This window comes from Numida meleagris, chromosome 10 (genome assembly GCF_002078875.1).
Source record: "Numida meleagris isolate 19003 breed g44 Domestic line chromosome 10, NumMel1.0, whole genome shotgun sequence".
NCBI classification, from domain to species: domain Eukaryota; kingdom Metazoa; phylum Chordata; class Aves; order Galliformes; family Numididae; genus Numida; species Numida meleagris.
In genome coordinates, this window is record NC_034418.1 from 8,389,252 (window position 1) to 8,413,874 (window position 24,623).

The 24,623-nt window shown below is 37.7% G+C and overlaps 1 protein-coding gene across 8 annotated transcripts in view; it reads left to right on the forward strand.

Annotated features, from left to right (window-relative positions):
- Positions 1-24,623, forward strand: part of ZNF536 (zinc finger protein 536) — a 328,996-nt gene that overhangs the window by 190,469 nt on the left and 113,904 nt on the right. For all 8 annotated transcript variants that reach the window (XM_021408612.1, XM_021408611.1, XM_021408610.1 and 5 more), the window contains one exon: positions 15,195-15,347. In XM_021408612.1, coding sequence (XP_021264287.1) covers positions 15,195-15,347 — 153 coding nt within the window. The remainder of the gene's footprint in view (positions 1-15,194; positions 15,348-24,623) is intronic.

Consider the following 24,623-nt stretch of genomic DNA (forward strand, 5'->3'; position numbering starts at 1 on the left):
CAGGGACCGCTATGCCAAGGTTAGCCATAGACGAAACAATTAATGGTTGATGCTCTTTAGTGCATGGTTTGGGTGTGGTATACAGGAGCCAGTTTTAGAACTCTGGGAAAGATTCGAAAAGGAATTGATTCATCACGAGGTGTAGCTTCTAAACTTTAAAATTTGTACCTTGGAGTAGTGTCACTGAGGCTGCGAGTGCCCCAACATTTTCCATCCGGGGCTCAGTTGGATGAATGGGAAGAAACATGCTTGTCTGCAAGTCAAACTGATTAATGAATTTTAATGTTTTTAAGTGTTGATTAATTTTGCTTTTAAAAAAAAAACACCTTAAAATAATTAAGGCATATCTGTTCTTTGCAATACTGAGGTATCTCATTATGTCTGAATGTCTTTAACATATCTCTAAGGGGAATGGTCGTGTTTTGATACTGGAGGGATGCGTAATTTTGGGGTTCTGCCACACTTTGTGAGCGCTTGCGCTGTCCTTCAGCTCTGTGTTACAGCTCTATTGGTGTCAAATACTCAAAGAGATAACGGCCCGTTGTTACCTGGAGAAATTACTGTAGTTGAAGAAAGAATGGTACAAATAAAAATTGAGAGAATATCTCCTAAGATCTACAGAGGAGGGTTCTTTGTGCAATCTGTGGCAGTTCAATTCTCACACTGAATATAATGGGTTTTTAAGACCAAACCCATTTAACTGTTTTGAAAGTTTTTGCCGCATCAGTGAAGTTCTAACTCAAGCGTTAGAGGGAAATTCAGAAAGATACTTCTGAGGGATTCTCTCCAACATTAAGCAAAGATATCACCTCTAGAGATTTCTTTTCCTCAATATTACCACATCACTGGTTTGACCATAGTAAACAGTAGTTCTTAAGAGTACTAAAAATGCATCAAACTTGTAGAGTAAGAGAATTCTTCATTGAAATTTTGCTAAACTTCTATCTGTTTTAGAATAGAGAGGGGCTTGTTATTACAAGCTCATGAAAATCTCTTTTGAGAGAAAGCTTTGGTCTTTTTGCTTCCATTGGTGTGCGGATAGATTCCCCGTGCAAAGATCTTGGTGCCTTGGAGGAACCCAGACTGACTGCCATTGAACCTTGTGTTGTCAGTGTGCTTCAGCCCTGTCTCTGATGCACCCTGTCCCTATGGGAAGGTTTAGTTTGGCACTGCTCCCTCATATGGCAGCACCCACCAAAGCTCCTGTTGAGGAGGCAGGGGGTTTGCCTGTGATGTTGACAGTCACTTACTACTGGTTGACCCCATGTTGTTTGTTGTCTGCTGTCAGAAGACCCTCAGATATTTTAAACATGTCTAGCAACTTCTGCATATACGTGAAAAACAAAGTTTTGAATGCATACTATCTCCTGTCTGTAATTCTGCTTTCACTGTCGTCTCAAGTAACATCATTTTCAGGGAATATTTTCAATAATGCTTAATAGTGTAAAGTATTCTCATCCAGAAAACTTGCAGAGGGTTATAAGAATAAAGATAAATGTATGGAGAATCACTGTGTTTGGTTTCAGCTATTGTGATAGCTGTGATTAAAATGTTGCTGTTTGGATCACAGTTTTAATTTCAAAAGTTGCAGTCATCATAGGTAGATTACATCTATGTCTTTTCAAATAGATGACTAAATATATTTCCATACTATTTTTTCCCTAAAGAAAAAGGTGAAATAGTAGAGAGGAGATGCAAGTAACATTGCAACATTTAGTTGTCAAGCTGTGAATGGAAATTGCCATCATAGAGACTAGATGTTTATACTCCCCTCAAAACTGTGGTGAAAGTGTATACAAGAAGAAAGGATTCTCTTACAAATCCAATATCTTTGCAGATGAGTAGTGATTCAACTTAACTAAAGCAAATCTTAATTGAAAAGAACCCTGGAATATAGAGTATAAAATAGTTTGTGTTGTGGTGAACAGCTCATCCTTCAGCAGTGCACCAGCTATTTTCTTTCAGCAGTTCGTTTCTGGAATGCCATTTCCTCTAGTCTGCAACACTCACCATTGTCCTGTCTGGTATTTGAGCTGTGTTTCATGAGCTGGATCTTCCCATCATTGTTTATTTTAAATACATAGTGCTACTTTCCTGATTATTGTCATTTGACTGCAGTTTTATGATAAAACTTATTATAATAGCAGTATGGAGTTACTGACTGTGAAGCAGTGACAGCGTTCAGGTGTTCACCCTTTATTAAAAATATTTCAGCATATATCAGCAAGCTCCACTACCCAGTAGTCAAGAGGATCCTGTTTTTGAGACAAATTCCTATGATTCCCATGAGCAGGCACATATCTGTAGCAAAATATCACATACCTGTAGCCAGAAAAGGGCCAGTACTAGTGCAGTACTTGAAGCTATTTCAGTTTCATTTGATCGCTTTCACCTTTTCTCAACCCCATACACTACCTTTTTAGGTTGGCCAATCCCACTGTAGACAGCTTTCAAATGTTAGTGGTTGCAAGCCAGTTTGTTATGTACCAAATTCTGCACGGCCTTGCCAGCCTGTTGGAGAGGCTCCCACTAGAACCATCCTGAAAAGGCATGGAAACATGTGTCTCCACGAATGCAGTAGCCTGCATTCTCTGAGTTTAAATTAGTCTGTTGATTGAGATGGTATTTATTGCATAGTGTCTTAATTTAAGCTAGTAGTTGGCCAAAATGAAAATCTTAAGTCTGTCTGAATTGTTCAGTAGGAGTTTGTATCTACATTTCTATACTTATCCTCATGCTTCTGTTCATATTTTGCCAGTTTTAGAGGTTTATTTTGTACATTAAATTCATAGGCAGCTTTGTCACAGCAGACCAATGTTTTGAAATTTTCACTTAAAACTATCAGTTTTACTATCTGTACAGAGTGTTCATCTGATCTGTTAAATATTTTCATCTTATACACTGCAGGTAATTTTACTTCTGTTTAGAATAGTGAAAAAATGGTGAAAATTTGCTCTTTCTCCATGTGCTATGGATTTTTCCAATATATTTACCTGTGAAACTCCTATCTCCTCCAAATGTAACCCGTGTCTATGATCCTTTCTCTCTAACAAATGCATTTTAAATTAAAAGCGTGTCCACTTGGAAAGATGTGATATTGCTGAGTCATTTTCTCTAAGTCAGTGCTCCTTTTAAGGGTTAGGTTTGCCCATCCTCCTGCCCTGTAAAGATCTTCTTTCTTGCACATCTTACCTTTCAGAGGTAAGATCATTTTCTGACAGCATTTGATGTCCTGTGAACATCTAGCTGGTAATTTCATGTTGGTGAACACTACATGATGGTTACAAGAGCGGTCAGTGATTCATGAGACGTTGATCAGAAGGGATGCAAATCGTAGTAAAGCCACTCTCAGTAAAAGGTATCAGGCACTCAGCAGAATGGAGACTAAAACATTGTGCTTCGTTAGGATGAAGTTCTGTGTCTGCTACTGCTTTGGATTGTATGGGGGAACGGTTACATCCCCATGAATCTGAAAAAGGCGGTTTCACTGCATCTTCATTTATTTCTTGCTATCTGCCTTGAGATTCAAGAAATTCTTTTGAATGTTTTGGTGCTAAAGTCTAAGTAGAAGAATTGGCTCTATTCGCTTTGTTCATCCTAGCTGCTTACTGTTAGGAATTTTGGTTTACAGAAACCAAGCATTTATTTAAGATAGTTCTATACATGTTTGACTCTTCAAGAGCATCAGTCAGTACCAAATACACTCATCTGATTGCAGTTATTTCTTCTGGCATGGATTTAATTGTATCATTATCCACAGTTTTTTCAGCCAAATGTGTTTCCTGTACTTTACCATACAGTTATTAATATATGCGACTAACATCCACAGGGTGGTCAGAATATTTCCAGAATGTTTTCCTATATTTCTGTTTTCCAAGATGGTCAATAGCTAAGCCTGGCCCTTATAGGCATGGCAGAAGAGCTCATGAGAATATTTTGACTGAATACATGGCGATGTTCATGAGGTAAGGGGCAGTGGCTGTTCTGCTGTTAACAGAGAGAGACAGACTAATTCCAGGGCAAGGAAGCTTTCAAAACCAAATGAGCATCACATCACTGTATGTGTCTAATCTAAAAGGAGAAAAAGAAAAAAAAAAAAAGCAGTCTCTCTACAGTATAGAAGTGAAGAAAATGAATATGGCCTTGAATACACTTTTTAATTTTTCAACACTATATTTTGCCAACTTTAGTTCACTTTGTTGATATTCAGTCAGACCGTTTTTAAATTAAAAAGGAATACATGGTTGAATTATTTATTAAACAAAAGGTGCTTCTGTGCATGCAGACTACCTGTTTTTTGGATTTCTTTTACCATTGGAGTTTGCAGAAATAGAATTTGAGAAGGTACATCACTAATAAGCAAAGGAACAGAATAACTCTCCTTCTAAAATATGTCTGTCTCTGAGGCAGCTAATAAAATAAATTGTGTCTGACTAGTCACAGAAAGAAATGCTAAATCTTCATTCAGATGTGCAATTTTGACCTTATTGTTTTCTCAGTCTGGCAGGCTTCATATAGACAAAGGGTTATTAATTTCAGGTAGAAATATAAATGTGGAGGAACTGTAAACAGGTGGAAGGAGGCATGCAAAAACTTTGTACCTTGTTAGCAGCAGCACGTCCCACCAGGTCACTGGTTCCCATTAAGGTGATGCTAATGGGCACTCTGTACAGCTACCTTTGTTTTCCTCAGCACTACATGTTGCCGTCTTTGTGTTGGTTCTCCAGATTTACTTGCTGCCAGTGTTTCTCGTATTTTGGGGTGAGCATGGATTTGTAGTGCCTGATCTTTTCTCATTCCCTTCTCCAAAAGAAAACACCTTCTAGCTTTTTGTCTGGACTTAAATCACTTTGCTTTTTACCTGAGACCACTGTTCAGTGTCAAGCTAGGAAGCACTGAGAGACCATCCATAAGTCTGTGAGCTTACTTAAAAATTAGTGGGCTGTTTACCTAGTATGGAAAGAGGAATTAACTCGCTGAATCTGTGGGACCATCTGTCTGAGAGGTTGGTATTTCTCATCCCTGATGTGGCACACGATAGCTATGTAGGAAAACTGTGATACAAGACCTGCAATAGGTGCAAAATGCCAGCTGAGGCAGAAAAGAGGCTTTGGAGGAAGACTCATAAAGCCAGGAGGGCTCTGAGGAGCTCCTGGTTGCACTGGTGTGGAGGGAGCTGCAAGGCTGCGGCTGCCCAGCATTTGGCTCCAACGTGGCCTGTGGCAGGAAAGCAGCGAGCAGCAGCGAGTAACTGGGCACACCCTGGCTTTCATATCTACAGATGGAGACCTAAAAGATTGCAGGGCCACAGTCCAACACCAGCACATGTAAAATAAGGCTCAGGATTTAGATAACTCTGTTCCAGCATACTGACGTGCGTGGCCACGGTCCAACTCCAACACATGCAAAATTAGTTTCAGGATCATTCCAGCATACTGAAGCCTATGCCTAAACACGTTATTGCCACTAGCTCAGCTAAATCAGAGGAGAGTGTTCAAAATAGTATTTTATCTCTTTCTTTACCAGGATAGTTCCATTGAAACACTGTATATTTTCATGGTAGAAAATGGAGATTGGATTATTGATATATCAGCTCCATATGCAGCATTTCTTATTTTTACAGTGCAATAGTAGCATGTTAATATTAGTGTACTCTAAGGCTATTTTTACAAAACGTGGGTACAAGTTGACCTACTAATGTACCTTTTGAGATACATCATTAGTATAAAAAAATTAATGAGCCCATTCAAATGATACCATGTTTAAAGACATCTTGGTCCCAATATGTTTGCAATCCACGGTGAAGCCAATGAGGAAAAAAAAATACCGAGCGGTCAAAGGATCCCTTCTCAGGATTAGAAGTAATGAATTTAATCAATATTTTTTCCATTATAGCAAAACTCATGCAATTAACATATTTTTAGAAAAACGGTGTTGGTAAAATAGACTCAGCAGTTCAGAACTACTCAGAAGTGTTTCTTCAAATGCAGATCTTTTTTTGTGAAATGCAGAAAGAAGTTGTATACTTAAGTGGCATGTACCACTTAAATGGGAGAAAAACTACTGAGTACTCAAAGCAGTCATTTAGTTTGATAGCAGTAGAAAGTAAAAAGTAAGAAAATACAGATACTGAAAGTCAGTACCGTCATAGTCTGTCCATGTGTTGTGTCATATGCTGTGACATTATCCACTTTTTGGAGACTCTGTCAGCACCTCTGTAATCAGTGATCTGTAAACTGAATGACAGTGTTAAATTCTCTTTCTTTTTGTTGAGGGGAAAACTTGTAATTTAGCTATGCTAACCCATGCAGTTTCTTTATGTGACTGATTGTAGTGTTGGTTTCTTTCTTACCGGGGTCTACAGAAAGATGATCTTGTGACATTTAAGTAATTCACATTTTTCTTTATTAGAAGAATTTTATGTAAAATCTGATGACTTGCTACTGACTCTTCTATCCTGGTTTTACCGCTCTATAATAAGATAATAATAATGAAAAGGGTTCTTCTTAATCAGTAGTTTGGAAAAAATTCTGCAGTGATACCCTGTGCCCCAAGGCCTACTTACAGTGTGTCCGAGTCTGTCATACTGGCTTGAAAAAATTATATATATATATATGTATATATAAAGGATTTGTCTAAGCCCGGCAACTCAAGGTGAAGCTTGACCAATGAAGTTATTAAATATTTCCATACAATTACTCAGCAGATTTTAAAAGATATTTAATGGATATTGAACACTGTGTGAAGCTGGGTATTAATTTTTGTGCTTTTTAGACTCTCACAGACAATGGATTCAGTACTGCTCTCTTCCACTCGGATTCACCATTTTCTCTACCATTTACTAACAGTCTCGGATTTTTTCTTAGTGTAGCCTGTATACTGCAACAAATGGTTCTGTTCTTCCAGAAATGTAGTTTGGGAATGAGGTACACCTTACCTGTTTGGTTTATAGGTATGCAGAGATGCTGAAATGTGGAAGCAACAGGGTAAGTACAGAAGCAAGAAGAAGGCAGTATATTCATTCACAGAAGTCCAGTTAGCGGTTATTTTAGTTGATTAGCTAGCAACTTATTTTCTCCCTCATGAAATTGCCTCCACAGATCCTTACTTCTGGAGCTTAATCAGCAGTAGCAATTCATCCCAGGAGTGGGAGATCAGGAGTACTTAATTAAAGAGGGACTGTAAGGCAACTCTCCCAAATTGGATATCTGATCTAGCTTTGGCATCAGGAGAGCAATGCCAGGTAAAAGTGTTTATCAAGCTCCATGTAGACACTCTGCAAATCTCAGAGATGGGAATATGATGCAGACAGCCTGTAGAAGCTGCTATAACCTGAGTACTATGGGCTTTAGGGCCATCTGGTACCTGAACACCTGCCTAGAAATAACACATACAAATCCAAAAGATGGTCCAGTTTGATAGCTTCTCTGCTTAGACTCCCCACTGGAATTTTCACCAAAAGCAGTAAACAGCCTGTATGAAGTGTGGAAAGTCCTCATCCTGTCTGGTCAGTAATCAAGTTCCCATTTCAAAACTAACTCAGCTGAGTGAAGAGTTTGGGTAGAAAATGAGTGAGATTTACATGTGAACCACAGAATGTTATTAGCATGAACATTGGATAAGGATCCAGGATACTCTAAGCTTGTTTTCAAATTAGGAGGAGAAAACTGAAAAGGTCAGTTATGTATAAAGTTTGGGAGCTCACGTTACTATCAAAAGCACAAACGATGAGTAAGAACATTGGCAATATACTAAGGAAAGATCCATAAGTGCGTATTGAGGCCCAGAGTAGCTGATCCAAAGACTGTTTTGCTTGTGAAGAAATGTTCTCTACAGAGAAGTTCAGCAAGGTGTTCTGGCAGCTCAGATGTGCACTTCTGAAGAAAGTGAGAACAAACAGAAGTTCATCACTGAGAGTAACTAACGTTACATTCAAGACAGCAAACAGATCTGTTGTTCAGTAAGTTAAGTAGTACATCCTGTTCTAAAGCATCCACTTTTCCTGTGGAAAGATTATATGAAAACTAGTGGAATATCATGAACATTATCAGTGATTAACATCTTAACAGCTTTGATCTATAAATCCAAATTAAGGAATTTGGTTGGCAAAGACATGGTACTGAAATAGCAGAACTGGAATGCCAGTGAAGGGGTTATGTGGTTCAAGAGTCTTGCACGCAAAGGATTTAGAAAAGACAATAACAAGATTTTGAAAGAAACTATCAACGGTGGTATGACAGGGAACATCTTAGTGATCCATGGCCATTTACTTCAAGCTCAACTCTTGTTAGCTGGAGTTTCCAGGACCAAGTGGTGATGCCATGAAACTGAAGACTAGGCAACAAAAAGCAAGCATTCTCATGGCCACACTTTGTGTTTTCCTGATGCTTGTTTACTCCAGTGAAGGTCTTTGCTCTGGTCTGATTGCATAAATTGCAACTTAATCATATTTTTAATTATAATGGTGTGTGTGCATATGATTTCAGAATAGCCCTAAAAGTCAAGAGCATTGGAAACAGACTGAAGATATTTGATATGTTTGCACATGCCCATGTTAAAAAAGTTTCTTCAGCACGCTTTCCTCTTTCATTTTGATTAAATTTTAGCAACATGAGTGTTTCAGTAACATGCTAAGGTCCTGATTCAAATCTAAGTGTTGAAGTATCACTGAATTCAGTAGGGTTGAAGAGATATACAGCTGCAGGATTAAAGTTTAAAGCTCACTTTCTTCTTTTGGAGAGCTCACAGAGTATGTGTGATGTTATTTAACTGTAATCTTCTCGGGGCACAGACTACGTTCTGTTGATTTAGTTCAACTGACATAGTATCACCCATTAATAAAGCAACACAGAAATTGAACTATTTTGTGTTTTATTGACAATTTGCATTTTACACAGTATTTCATTTTAAATAAGTATAAAATCTTACCCTGAATGGTGAGATGTAATTGCTGATCATGTATCTCTTTGTTCCAGACACTTTTATAAAAGTGTATGTATTATGTATGATGTGACCTTCAAATGTCATGAATGCGTTGTGCAATAAACTGTCAATATTTGTGGCTATAAGGTACTAGATGACTTTTACAATAATTGGAACAGCTTTATTAAAAGCTTGGATCACTCTGCTGGTTAAAGAGAAATACACAGGCCAATGTTTATCTGCGAGTTTCCTTCTGCCAACTGTTAAATGAAAGATATTTTAAGATACTTAAGATATCTTCTTTCTTAAATCAAAAAAGGGAGCGGGTAAAAAGGTCTATTGGTAAAATTGTTCTCTCAAAAAAATCTTTCTTAATAATATGAATTCTCGGTCCAAATAGAGCTTTGTAAGCTAATGAATGGTAAATAAGACAGGAGGTTGGACTAGATGATCTCCGAAGGTCCCTTTCACCCCCCCTACGATTCTGTGATTCTGTTTTTTGAGTTTTCTGTCTGATTTTGTCTTTTGGTCACAGGATTCTACAAACAATCAGAAAGCTAAAAAGATGCACTCTGAAACTGTGTTTGAACTTTGATTATCTCAAAAGGTTTAAAGATTTACAACAATTTGCAAAGTAAGACTACTAAGAACTCTAAAACAAAAACTCTGTAGGGAAATTGATTAAAATGAAAAGAAGAGGATAAGAAACATTTTGTGATAAACAGCTTAATTTTGGTTAAGTGTCTATTGATGTTTCTTTATGCTGTATATTAGCCACTTGCATGTTTCTCAGAATGCTTACCACAATAAGAAGCCTTACTATAATACCTGAAATTTGTGTACATGTGGTATTGTTGTGCAACCCATTGCGTGTGAAAATCACCGATCATCCTGTGTGTCATGTGCCTAGAGTATGGGCTTAGGGTGTATGTACTGCCCCCAAGTCGCCAATTAATGAGAAATTGCTTAGAATATTCTGATTCCTCTTCTGTTGTGCTTGAAATAACACCTACGGAGCTCCTGTGTAGCCAGAGGTATTGGTGATGGCTGCCATGTGCCCATTTCTAGATGCGGAAAGCCTTACCTCATGTAAATTGATGCAAGCATTTTGCTTCACTTTAATTTAGTTTGTACTTTAAATTTAAATCTGCTAATGCACTCATCGGCAGCACAGGCTGTGCAGTTTGTGCCTGTTGTTTGCTTGCGCGGGCCAGAGGGCTAAGTGGGAAGTCTGATGTCAGAAGCGGTATCTCTTTATTTACCAGTGGAACCTTTGGTATAATCTTTAATAATACAAACAATACGAATGCTGTTTTCTCACTAGTAGGCCTTCTTTCCAATTCTCGTCTAAAATAGCTCTCTGTTTAAACAAATTCTCTGCCAATCCATATTAATGCTCAACAGTTTAAGATTCCCATATATGGTCATTCTAAAACCTAAATCCTTGATGAAACAATAGAGACAGCAAGTTGTTCCTGACCTAAGACATTAGTAAATCTTTCCGGAGGCCTAAAATATAACTGTAATATTCAGTAATATTAGACTTTTATTTTAAGCCATGAACTTTGCTAGCAAAAAGTGTAGGAGCATCTGCTAAAAGGATTCTAATTTCAAATTGTAAGCACTGGGCCAGATTCTGTGCCATTTTCATCTAAGCATATTAACTGAAGCTACTCCAGGTAGCTGAAAAAATATCATTAATTATATCCCTGTTTTCAGTATTATTCAAGCTTTCTCTAAGGAAATAAAGGTGAAGAATGTTTTCCCAGAAACTTTTGTGTATCCTTTACTGCTTTACAGGGAATGAGATGGTCAGAGTCCAGGCATACTTGCATAATGATGACAGCAGCGACAGGATTAAAGTGTTGACTATCTTCTAACTATCTTCTTGACATTAGATTGAGAATAAAATTTTTCCTGCTAAGGTAATTGTATACAAAGTGAGCTTATCTAAGTGGTTTACAGATCTTTAAAAAATTGCCTCCTCATGTTGCACCATGTTTCATTAACTTTTGCAGGCAGTTCTAAACAACTACAAATATTTTGAAATTCTGAAATATACAAAAATTTGGGATTATGTACAGCTTCAAAAGCTTCTGGACATATTTTCAAAGGGTTCTTTAATAATTCCTGAAAAATGTGCAAGAGCAAACACATATTTGTAAGAGTGATTACCTATTTTGTGAGCTGATTACCTTTTCCATGTCATTGCCCATTTTTGGCTATTTTGGCAATCCTTGTGTCGACAAATCCCAACGGACTTTGCTGATCATTTAGTCTGTGTGAGGACTGCAATTTACCTCCTTTGAACATGAGAGGACCTCTTTGTGAATCCCTGCGCTTTTACATACATGCAGCAAATAAATTCTCTTCCAGAGTTTAGAGGACACATATGTAGAGGATCCTTTGAAAATTTGCTGCTAACATGACTGAAGTCAGTGCTACTACCCAACCAACTGAAAACATGCTTCTTTTCACAAAAGCAATCAGTCCTTTTCTAATCACCTTTATAAGCTCATCCCTGAAAGGTATACCAGTCTTGCAGAAAACTTGGAGAAATTTCAATTTATTTTTTCATTTTCTTGGTTTTTTTGGTTGCTTAATTTAATTTCAGACTGTGTGGCAAACAGGTTTGTTCACATTTTGGCCAAACTGGCCCTTTGGTTATGTAGCTAATTACTGTGTTCCAAGATGGATGTTGAAGTGAAGCCTTCCTTCCATTTTTCCCAGTAGGACATGGTTAAGTGCACAGCTGGAGGACTGCAGCTTTTCAAGACAAAGTCACTGGCAATTGTGTCCGAGTCCTTGGTAGGAGAATGTCACTATTAAGGTGTGAAGAACGCTGCACCTGGCCTAGTTGCTTTTACTGTTTGTTTTTTTAAGGTCCAGAGTGAGTGCAGGTGGATGGATGGCCGTTCTTGGGTTGGTGTGACCTGCCTGCCTCTAAGTGAGCCTCTGGCCTTGAGACTGACTTGGCTTTGTGGTCACCTGAGGTATGGCACAAAGACCAGCTTCTCATTCAGAACTGAATGAGAACGTTTCTTTGTGCAGTTCTACCTGTGCTGTGAGCGAACCAAAGGAAAGCCCAGTGAAACTAAGTTCAGATACAAGCTTTGGAAGCCTCACATCTAGCTTGTGCATCTATACAATATTTCATACGTGGTTCTGTTATTTCCTGCACTTGAATCAGGAAAGGTAGGAATGGGCCGGAAGACATTCAGGACATAGACCTGCCTGTAATGGAAGTAGGTAGTAAAAAAAGTCTAATCTCACGTGCATCAAGTGCACATCATGTAGACCACATAACTCAGTGAACCACAATGACTGCAAGATAAGTAACTGTTCTCTTTCCTTCCTGATCTTTTATCCTCGGAATTGAGCAGCCTGAAAACCATCGTTCAGATCCCAAGTAAATCATAAATTAGATGGACTTGGTGGGGCTTATCCTCGTTCTGCAGGTCTGTAAAACATTGGCAAAGTGTTGCACGCTTTAACATAACTGAGAGCTTGTACATCGGAGGGGGTAACATTAGCAGGAGGAAGGGGCACATTTGAGGTGCAGAGTAAATGAAGGTGGAATGTTTTTCATTCTGCGTACACTGTTGTTGCTTTATCCTGCATTCATCAGTGTGGCTCGTAACTCTTTCCATGCTAATTATTTATCCTTTTCCTGTTTTGTGATTTTTTTTCCCCTCACTTCCCATGCACTGTTTTAAGAGAGTTGGTATTAAAATAAACTTGATAGCAGTGAGATGTAAATGCATTTTAAAGTTAAGCACATTTTAAACTTAAGTGCCTTGACAAATAGGTTCACTTTGCCAAAATGGGGCCGTAGTAAGATGAAGCTGGGGTAGCATTTGATGGGGACAGAGGACAGCCTTAAACGTATCTTTTCATTGTTGGAAATAAAAGGACTTAGATGTAAAGCTGTTCATTCAGGTAGTGATGGCCTCCAGTGCTTCGGTGGGCTTTGTAGGCGAGGAATTCAAAAGAAAACCCCTCAGCCCAGCTTTAAAGTCTTAGGAATGCTTTCACTGTGGGAAGAAAAATTCTTCAAGGTAAGGCCCCTGTTGGAGTAAAGCCTTTGGAGCTATCTACTGTATGTCTACTTAAATCTAAAAGAAAACTCTTCAGACCACCCACATCTTTCTTTGCTTCATTGTTGTTTTCAGTTTGCTTTTTCAGAGGGATTAGTGCTAGAGTAAACTCCATCGTCTCACTGCCTTGAAAAAATTCAATTTTGTGTAAAGTGAAAATTAGACTCTTAAATCTGCAAAGCGAGCTGTTTATCTTACAAATTTATTCTTTTTTATTGGGCCACACATATTCTAGATAGAAAGATAAAAGGCAAATGGATAACAGGCCATCATTTAGAGTGACATATAGCAAAACATAACCAGTAGACTTATTCTGTAAATTCCTCCTGAGTGGCTTGTTAGCTTTATCTATATATTTATCTATAATGCTCATATAGTATTTATTGAAAACAAAAATAAAATCCTGCAATTTATCATCATGTATTCTGCATTTTGCACTTCAGAAATGTTTTTTGCAGTCAGGAATTCTCTTTCTCCCAAAGCGGCTTAAGACATGAATATATACAACTTTGGAGGAGAACAGTAAAGTGGAAAATCTAAACTCTTTAGGAAACTTGGAATTATAGACTAGCACCTATATCTGTTTTCCTGGATTCTGAAAGACAAAATACACTCTGCATTATGCGCCTTTACATACTTGTGAATAATTCAAAATGACAGTTACTAGCCCTGTAACCTAAATAGTGTTCTGTAACCCTGCAGCCTAAGAACAATCAGAAAATATTAAACAAGAATGTCAATTTCTAGAATCAGATTTTGACTTTTGAAAATTAACAATAACTTGATGGCATGCATTACTAAGATAAGGATTTATACATTTTCTTGTCACGCTGTATCATCCCTCATTTCAGCTTTAAGCAAAATTGTTTAGAGTGACCATTTAATAATAAATAATGAAGTGCCTGTTAGTTTTACCTTTCCCAGCAATGTGGTAGTTGGATCTCTGCTACTTTGTGAACAGTTTTTATTAGAGCAAAATGTTTAAGTCTTTCTCATGCCCATCACTTCCATTTAAAAGGAAATGCTGCGTAAACTGCACTATGTTTCCTGACAGCTTTAGTTACGTATCAGATGGGTAGAGACTGAGCATTTTCAGACAGTGGTTCATGGTTGAAATAATCAAGACTCTGCATGCAGATTTTAACTATGTTCTTCCCCCTTCAATACAGACCATGTAGCTCAACCTTTGTGTCCAGGACTGGTAATGTGCCCTTGTGTGTTGCATCCCCACAGCTGTAAATCCATTTCAGAATTTCAACGTGTGCCACGGTACTTTTTGGTGATAATGTAAATTGATACCTGTATGTGATATAACATGACCCTCTAAGTACAAGATGGTAGCTGAGTCTTATGTGGTTTGAGTAATGACTTTTTAAAAATGTTCTGCATTTTGTGATTTTTATGCCATGTAAGTTATTTTGTCCATAGCCTGATTGAGTCATAGCAGCTTCTTCAGAATGGCTGAGAATTATGGTTTCTTCCTATTGTGAGGGTGACAAGATGTCCTGGAGTTTCACCCATTGTATTGCAATGCAAAGAGTAAGTGTAGCTATGAAGATGGAAGGAGAAAGCCTGCTAGCTGCGGGTGAAGGGTCAAAGGAGTCTCCCGTCATCTGACCATATTTTCCAGCGGCTTTCCCTTGATATGAGGTCACTCACCAGGTCACACGTTGTTTCTCTAACGCTGAAGTTTTGCAGAAGAAAGTTGATTAGCTTTGTATGTAGGCATTGCCACTTCTGTTGGGCTGCGATTCCATTTTTATGAGGGGTTTTAACATGCTGATGCAAACTTCTTCCCTCTAAAAACACGCATATTTTTACAATACTTACAAATTAAATAGACTCAACAAAACAACAATTTAAAACTTTTGGGGGAAAAATTAATAGGAACTAAGCAAAAGAAGAAATCAAACCAGCTGCTGACACAGCTGTTTCTTTTCTTGTATAATTCAGTTCAATATAAAGGTACCATATGCTGCTTAAAATGATGATAGGAAAGATGAAATAATTTAAGAGAATAACAAGAAAATACATGAATTGTCAGCATTCTGTCAGATTTAAAGAATGAAATAGACAGGTGTAGTATTGACATGTTTAACTTTGTGTTGTGTTAGCAGTTTTAGTGAGAAAACTTCTGACGTGCTGAAGTGATGTGAGAACATTTCTGTGTTGCAGACATTGGAGAAGAAGCTGGGAGATCTGTAGGAGTCCAGCAGCCAGCTTTACTGAGAGACAGGAGCCTTGGTTCTGCCATGAAAGACTGCCCATATTGTGGAAAAACATTCAGAACATCCCATCACTTAAAGGTCCACTTGAGAATACATACAGGTGAGAGGAACAAGAGGAGCAGAGCGCTGTCTGCACATGCGATGTGTGTGTGGGGGTTAACATATGATGTGGCTAGGAGCCTTAATTCCCAGGGTAGATTTGGATTCATTAGCTGGAGAGAGTCTTTTGAGAAAGACATATGACAGTCTTAAATAAAAGCACAAGGAATGTGTTGTTGGATAAAGACCACTTTAATAGAATCGTCTTTTCCCAGTTGAGGTTATTTCTGTCTCCTTCCCTGCTTCATCACTGTTTCCTTCAATTACCCTTGTCCTTCAATAGGCATAAGCCTATTGGTTTCAGACTTAGTTATACTAACTGCTTCAAAGGCCTTCCTTAGCATCTACTTAGGGATTCTGTATGTTTTGCTCAGTTACTATTTTTGTTCCATTTAACATGCTCATTTTTAACCTCTCACTGTTCCTATGAATACATCAGCTTCATGGATCTGCTTTTTTTTTTTTTCTTTTTGCACTAGAACTCACTCAACTTACTACTTGTCTGTAATAAAACTTACTGTAATTTGCAGCATGGTAAAACTTTCTATGTTTTATTTTAATAACAAAACCAGATTTTCTACCCTGTGGAGACCTACTGCTGGTCTAGATTCTTTATTTTTGGGTATCACTGCTCTAGATTCCAGAAAAATATAACCACACCATTTTAATTATAATGCTATGTTTGGTTAAAAGTATGTATGTGCTTGGTAGAGTTCACTTAGAGACACAGGGTAGATTTAAGAAGTGCTATTATATCTATATTTAAAATCTGTCATAGAATAGTAGTATCCTCAGATCCTGTTGATGTCATTTTATGTGGTCAATCTGATGCTGTTTTCTTCCAATTCCTGGATGTTGCAGTAGAGTTTCAGGGAGTGTGCAAACCTGGAGATTTAGGATACTTCTTTTTGTAGGCAGGCACAGTGGGCACTGCAGATGTGCAGTCATTTCATTTCTATAGCATTTTAAAGAAATTTCAGAATATTACTGCTACTTTTCTAATCAATAGGTAAAACAAATTGCACGAATAAATACTTTCCAGTTGTACCTCTTATGTGAAAAATGTCACTGTAATTTTTTATTTCACAGAAGTAGAAGAAAAGAAGTATTGGCCTCCCTTCTCAAAACCAGCAATCACATTTCTCCTGCATGCTTGCACAGGTGTAATGCTTCGTCTTGGTTTTGGGAATGTAAGGCCTGAGTTTGAAAAACTGAAAACAAAGGCTGAAATTTATTTAAAGAAAAACATTTCACTGATGAAATGGAAAAGTTTATTCATTTTATTTTTCTCTTTCTTTCTTTGGATTGTGGAGTGGGAATTGACCAGAATGTTTTTATCTAAAATTTAAAAATTCAGATTTATTAGATATTTTTTCAAATGTAGTCTCTGTTTGGATTGCAGTCTGTTTAGGGCAGGAATATGCTTTTCTATTTCTTGGGCTTGGTGGGAAAAAATTAAATGCAGTACAAACTCTGTGTGTGCGCTCTCCAGCATTGTGAAAATAAAAACATAGTTATTTTATTGGGAAATAAACCTGTAACTATGAGCTTTAAACAATTTGACATTTTTACTAATGGAGAAGCAAAGGAAAGTTCTTTAAAATAACCTGAGGACACCCATCTCTTCCTTTTACCTTATTCTATAGAGCTCATTTTGTTGTTTTAAAAATGGCAGTGATCATGCATTTGGTACTTGTGTCTTAGAACTAAAGGAAAGTGAATTAATTGCAATGGAAATATTCCTTAAAATTTTATATTAAAACTTAACAATCAAAATTAAAAGAAGAACAACTAAAGCATATAGAGTATCACATAAAAAAAAGAAAAAGAAAACATCATACAGACTGTGAAAACAACATTTGCAATATATTTAAAAGGCATTATAATTTTAAAATAGATAAAGATCAATTTCCATTAGGTTGAGAACAAAGTATTTGTAAATAATGACAAGAATATGTTTAAATGGAGCAGTGTTTTACATATTGGAAGTAATCATAATAAATATTATAAAAATGTAAATTGGCAAATTACTAGAGTTATTAAATAAAAATTAAGTTGCTTTGCTGTAAATGGAAATGATGTAATAGATATCAGTTATTAAACAAATATTGGTTAGCTCACACTAACAGGGACAGTTTCCTGCTTTTTATGTCATACTCTGTCTTTATTATATGCCTGGATCATATAACTGACTGATAAAAAACACTTTACTGTGTTTCTCCACTACATTAACTCAATTACTGTTCTTGTTCTCACAGCACCTGTTTGTTAGAGAGGAGCTCAAGCAGTTCAGCAGAAGTCAGGTTCCTTCGAACATCTGTGTGTTTGGAGGCACATGAGTAGGTTGGTTTGGTACGCATGCCAAGACAAGACCCGAATCTGATCCAGCCAGGAGGTGCTTCCGTGGCAATTGGCCCAAAGAAGCTAGAGAAGCTGTTTAATCCTTCATGAGCACAGGGTGCTGTGCTCTGTTTTAAAAGCATTGGCTAGTGACTTGGGTTGCTTCTTTTTTCTGTTGGATATTATGTGGTTGCAACCTTCTCGACACTGGATCTCAGTGTCTGTGTAGTTCGCTGTCATATAACCTTGTCAAAACCAAGACAAAGCAGCCACCAAAAACTCAGTGGAGTCCCAACGTGCAATTGTAGGGCTTTCTGTATTTCTTTTGTTCTCTGCTTCCGAGCTACCAGAGAATAGTGTAGTTCTTCTTCTAAGAATTTTGGAAGGGTCAGTAATGGCATTCGAAAAGAATCAGGGAGCCAGCAGTTAGGATAGCTGTCTTGGACAAGTGAAAACTGGATTCAGGTTGTAACTCACAGTAGACATGTGGGTGGAGGAGCCACTTTGTGGTTGAGCTTCCTGGTTATAAACTAACCGTAGTACAGCTGTGAAGGTTGTAAAACACAAGGCTCAGAGGCTCTCAGACTTTGAGAGAAGGAAGATTGTCACAGTATCTCAGACCAATAATGTGCTAAATGCAAAAGTTCCCAGAGCTTACCTTTTCTACAGGCAGCAGTCTAGGGTTCCTTCATTCAAGGAGCTGAGCATCTTCTTTATGTTCTTGAGCGCTCTCAGTTCCCACCAAAACCAATTAGACATGCATGTTTTTTACTTTACATACCTAGAACTTCAGACAGCATAGAAACAGTTAAGTGTGAGAAGTTAAAATTTTGTATGTTCTGCTTCTGGCAAGCCACGTATGATGTAAGGACCAGTCTTCAGATTAGCTCTAGCACCTCTTTACGCCGTGCATTAGCATTGAGGAAGTGCTGCAGATGTAGACCACTTTGGGTTTGTGTGATCATTAGGAGCTCAGGTATATTCCCAGTGTGACTGGCACAGTTAAATCCCTTGTGTAATGAAAACACTTCACATGAGCAAAGTATAGCCCCGAAGAAGGTTTGGATTGTGCTAAACCGAAGAGCCCTACGAAAGATAGAATAGGAAGAAGCAGCTTAGCCAGGCTGCATCAATTAATGGAGAGTATGTTGTGATATGTGTCATATGTATCTTACATGTATTAAATACATTCACGGTGTTATCTGCATTTTCCCTTGGAAATGTGATTGGCTAATTTTAAAAGATGCTTAGCGGAATTGATGAAATACGGTAAAAATGGTGCTGTTTTAAATGAATTCAGTTCACATTTTCTTCCTAAAAAAAGACTGCCTGTTGCCATTCTCTGAAGGCGCTTGTAGTGGGATGAGCAATATGAATAATTAAGGAAAATGGGTATGTGTGCTCCAAGAGGAGACAATTTTGGTATTGAACATCCTTTATTCTTACATTTCTAAGATGAACTAAAAGGACTTTTCATTTCTCTAGATTTCTCCAGATTTCCCATCTTTAACACTGTACAGCATGCCTTTTCTCCTGTCTTAATGACATCCCAAACTTTTGTTGAAAATAATTGATTGAATTTAAATTTCCTTAAAAGTTTAAGAGGTAATGTTACAGTATAAATTTCCTACCAAACACTAAGTAGGGAAATATCCATTAGTGAAATTAACTACAGTTTCTAGGTAGCTAACAATGTGCAGTATACAGTAGGGCATGGCTAATGAACACTGCAGTGGGTGATATTTCATTATACAAATTAATGCTCACATTTTAATGGGAAAGTCACATAATGAATCTCAGCTTCAGTGACAGCAATTAGAGACACAGATTGTCCCCTTCTGGACAAGGCACTGTTTAGCAATAAGCAGCTGTGTAAAAAGTCTTCAGTTTTACAACATATATATATATGCTTTGGGGGAATTAGTGTACAGTTTATATTAATGTACTGAATCTTCCCTGCAAAGGAACAACTGTATTTATCTCTCTGCATTTTAACTAAGTAAAGACATGTAAAAAAGACTAAATAAATGTTGCAGATGAGGTATAAATAAATGAGAATATTCAATTACAAAACTTTATAAAAATTAAAATATTTTATTGTAATACCTCATGCACAATTGAAAAATATTTAATACACTGAGTCGAAAGCATTTGTCCTCTTAAAGGATAGGACAGTTTCATCGTATAGAATAGAGAAAAATAGCTAGTAAAGGAAAGTGGTAAAGAGAAGAAGTTAACTAGTATTTCTGACAAACAGATTAATTGTGTGGTGAAACATGTGCAGGATCCAAAAATAATCCTACAGAACCTTTGATATTCCATTTGGTTTAAAAAGTGTGAAGTGAATGATTAGAATGATAAAAGAAATTACCATGTAAGAATAGGCATAATAATGAACTAATTAAACCATACAGCAATTCATTTCTAAAATATCTACTGCACAATGGATAAAATAGGTTATCAATAACTGTTTCAATGGTAAAATAAAAAATGCTATAAAATGTTTTCAATATTTTCATTAAGCAGTATTCTTCTGGAATTATAAGATGTTTGATTTCATTTGCTTTGCATGAAAGAAAACTATCTTGTTTAGAAATTTATAGGATCCCATTGAGACTTCCGTTGTCCCTGAGTGTCCATCAAAACCTCACTGGAGCATTGGGTGTGGGGTGCTGGGGCTGAGGCACGGACCTCACTGCGCTGAGGAGCAGAGAGGCACAGTGCATAGGCAAACTCCATAAGAACAGGGTTTCTAAACAATGGGGGAGGGCATTAATTGGGGAATGGATGCGTAGAAGGCATTACAGATTTTTTAAAAGGTGCATGTTAAGTATAAAAAAAAAAAGAATAAAGAAGTTCATAGCAGTAAATGTAAATGGACAGTTAAGAAGTACAGAAGTACTTGGTCAGGGAAACTAAAAGTAAAAATACATGTGTGGATATTAGGGTTACAGAGAACAGGGTAAATTCTGTAGATCTGGCAAGTTTAACACTTGGTATCTTTCTAATACTGGATAAAATGGATAAAAAATTATCAGCCATAGTAGGGAAGACTAAATATTCTTCTACTCTGTTCTCAGAAAGAAGCATTATGGGTTTTAGAAGTATTTTCCAGTGATGCAGTTCAGCCATTAAGTAGTGAGACTGTTATGCTGTAGCCCACTACATTTTAATATTTTTTAGAATGAATGAGACTGGATAACTTGTAGATAAAGTCTTAAAAACCCTGGCTGAAGGGCCCTCCAAATCATTAAAATTCATTAGGGAAAAAAAAAAAGCATTGGAAGATGGAACAAGTTCCAGAGCTATTCTAGTTTTTTCCAAAAACAGAGACTAGTGAGGCCCTGAAATTTTAAGTGGAGGACCTTGATGGAAGTTTGGGGTAAAATTACAGAACTAGGTAAATAATAAGTAAGATTTGGTTAACATATTTAATGCCAATCAAATTTATTTTATGAAAGCAAGTTTTATCAAGTTTCTCAGGTTTCTCTCGAGGCTTGTGTAAGTAGCTTATTCTATGTGACATTCCCCTAAAAATCAACGGTGTACAAAGGTGAAGTGGCACATAACCCATCAGTCCCACAGCAGTGCTCTCAGCTCAGTCTATTTGGTATTTCATCATTATTTGGAAGAGTGTATAAAATCACTGTTGATAAAATTTACCAATGGCACAAAAATGGTAAAATGCTAAAAATCACGGAGAGGGACTGATTAGTTGCTTAGTCAAGTGGGTTCTTTTCAATGATATGAATTTTAAAACAGCAAAATGTAAAGGAACAAATACTAGAGCCGTTGATGAACCGGGCCTAGGATTGTGTTAGAGAAGCAACAGAATGTGAGCTGTTAGCTGATTGCTGTAGCTATGGATGTAAACAGTCTTTGTATAAGAATAATATCAAGTTGAAATTTCATCAAAGCTTTAGTGGATACCTATAATTTAAAAGGACATTCAGTAATTGGAAAGGGTGTTCCACTCAGGAGCAAGAGAAGTTGGTGAGGTGAGGGCAAGTACCTTCCTCAGGGAGCAGATCTTTGATTTTAAAAAAAATTGTTTAATATGGTAGGGAAAAAATGTGAGGTTCAGTATAGGAAACAGACTTGGGACAAATACAAACTAGAAATAAGGCAACAGTGAAAATAATTAACCAGTCAAACAGCTTACATAAGGACATGTTGAACATGTTCATTGCTGTGAACAGAATATATTTAAACCAAGACAAGTATGGTTTGTGTCAAATTGCAGTTGTGACTTTGATGCAGGAATTATCATGTGAGGGTCTTTGGCCTGTTTTGTGCAGCATATCAGACTAGGTGATGATAATTGTCCCTTCTGGCCATAAAATCTGTAAATGTTTTTATAATCAGTCTGTGGTCTCCTTCCGCAGATAATTCATATGGCTAGTGTTACTGGAGTGCATTTTGTGCAGGACTGGTAGTAGATTGAGTAGGTTATAGTTCTGCTTTGTTTATGCAACCTACTGTACTGAAAGACCTCATGCTACTGGGTAGCATGTCTGTTTCCAGTTATCTACCAAGATTTTGTGCAGATTTTACAAGCAGCATTGAATTTTATTGTTTTATTGTATCTTGATATAAAATAGTTCTTGTGAGATGTCTTGTGTCTTGTAAAATCAGAGTGGTAGATAGATCAGACTGTGATTATGTTGCCTAGATAAGTTACTCTCAACAAGATGCTTTTTTTTATTGTACACATTGGGATACCCACTCTTTCTGCTCCATGTGAAATGGTTTGCAGGGATGCAAACATGGCCAGAAAATGAGCAAGATTAGGATGATCACTGCCTTTGTGAACGATGAAAATGACTCTTGGATATGAAACGCAGAAAACTATTTTGAAAAAGTCGCTTTCCCTCACTCTTTCATGGCAACCTTAATTTATGTGAACTGATATTAAGTGTTAAATAACTCATCCAGATGCTGCTCTTGGCAATATTACCCGGGTAGTCATTATATAGGATGAATTCTCTGAAACATTTCCTCCAAGTGCAAGATACAAACAGGTTGTCTTCTGATGAGAAGTGCGCCCTAGCTCTCTTATCCCCTTTAGTATTCTTCAAACATACACAATTACAGCTGTTGATAGTGTCCTGGAAATCAGGGGCCCTTTGGGTTTTCCATCAAAACTGAATTGGTTTTTGGTTTGTTTGGTTTAAATTAGGTTGTTCTTTTTTCCCATTGCAGCTTATAGCTCTGTACAGTGGCTTACATGAGTGTTTTTTGTTGTTAATCTGAATGGATGAAATAGTGCTGAGTATTCTTCACAATTTCTGAATTTAGGAAATAGTGAAACAGTAAATTTCAAAGATCGAAAGATGATTTACACAGTCCTTCTCCCTTCTGCCACTGCCTGCCCTTGAAATAGCAACAGTTAAGATTGCTTTGAAGTACACTAATCACTGCCAACATTTTGATCTGAAAGAGAAAAAAAATAAAAGGTTTGGAGTACTTCCCTTTGAATTATGTTATTTGGCCAGTGCTGTAGTGTAAAGGTGGCACAGTGTGTTGCTACATGTTGAGTCCAATTGCAGCCCTTCAGTGTTAGATCTCATTTCTAGCCATGAAAGAGGTGGGAGCACCACAGAGACAGTGTACCAAGGCAAGAAGACGCTTGCACTTTATATCATTCCACCTCAGTCGGTGGGCTTATTTCAGTCCAGTGTGTGTGGCATTTGTGGTGAGCTGTGCCCAGATCTCCTCTGCTAAAAGGAAGCTCGCTCAGTGGAGAGGCCTTCAAAAGGAAGATGTAATAACTTCAGGGCTCTGCAAATAACAGAAGAGTACGTTGCTGTGCCCAGTACTTCAGACTGAAGGCACTTCACATATGCAAAATATCCATAGTGTCTCCTCTAGTTAGCTTATTTTAACTCACTGAAACCCATTTTTAAACACACTTATTGCCTTGAACAGCTTCTGCATGTTTTTAGCAGCATTAGCAGGTTGGAGTACACAATCTCCAGAGGTCCCTTCCAACCCCTACGATTCTGTGATTGTGTGATTAGAGCAGCTTATATTACAAAACTCTCTTCTTTGCTGCAGAAGCATGTTATCCAGCAGCTGACATAGCGCCTGCAATACTGGGACACGCTTATTAATGGTGTCACTTGATGTGCAATGCCAACACACACCGAACTATCATTAGAATAAAAGGAAGTGATTAATACGGTTGTGTTAAAGATTTCCGCATAGGGGATGCTGAGGAAGAGCTTTTCAGTTAAGAGGAGTGAAAACTCAAATGTGAGAGCATTTAACCTTATAAAGTCTTCTGTTTGTTTTTCACCAGTCTGACTGCTTCTTACATGACACTCAAAATACCTAGGTTGTGTCAGAGGTCACTAGCGACAGTTGTGTAATTGGCGGTAACTGGTGGGACAAACAAGCAGTGCAGAAAACAGCTCAGAAACATTGCAGCATGTGCATGCTGTAAAAACAGCGTTAATATTTGTCCACATTCTGACTGGCAGCACAGCTGTCGAGGTTTACACGCTCCCAAACAGTCCTGCAGGAATGCAAACAAATAGACAGCCGATGTCTTCCGGCCCCTTGTCCCAGCGATGGGGCTGAGTACGTGTGTGCAGAGCCTCACCTGAGCAGAGCGAAGCCCGAGCAGACATGACCCGTCTCAGGTGAGCGATTCCTGCCCATCAGGAGCAGTTTGCCTCTGCACGGCTCCCGCCGAACGCAGCCGTGTGTCTTCTTGGTGGAGCACCAGAACTTAATTAGGTGGTAGCGGAAGACTTGGAGTTGCACTGAAATGTTTAAATCTGATTTCTTCTGTTAAGTTACGTGGACCCAGGACTAACATGTGAACCCTGCTAATTCCTAGCTCTGCCTCAGCTGAACACCTCTTGTTTGAGGTGCTGCACTTTCCTCCTTGAAACAGCTCAATTAACGTGGTTGATGTAAAGCTCTCGTGTCT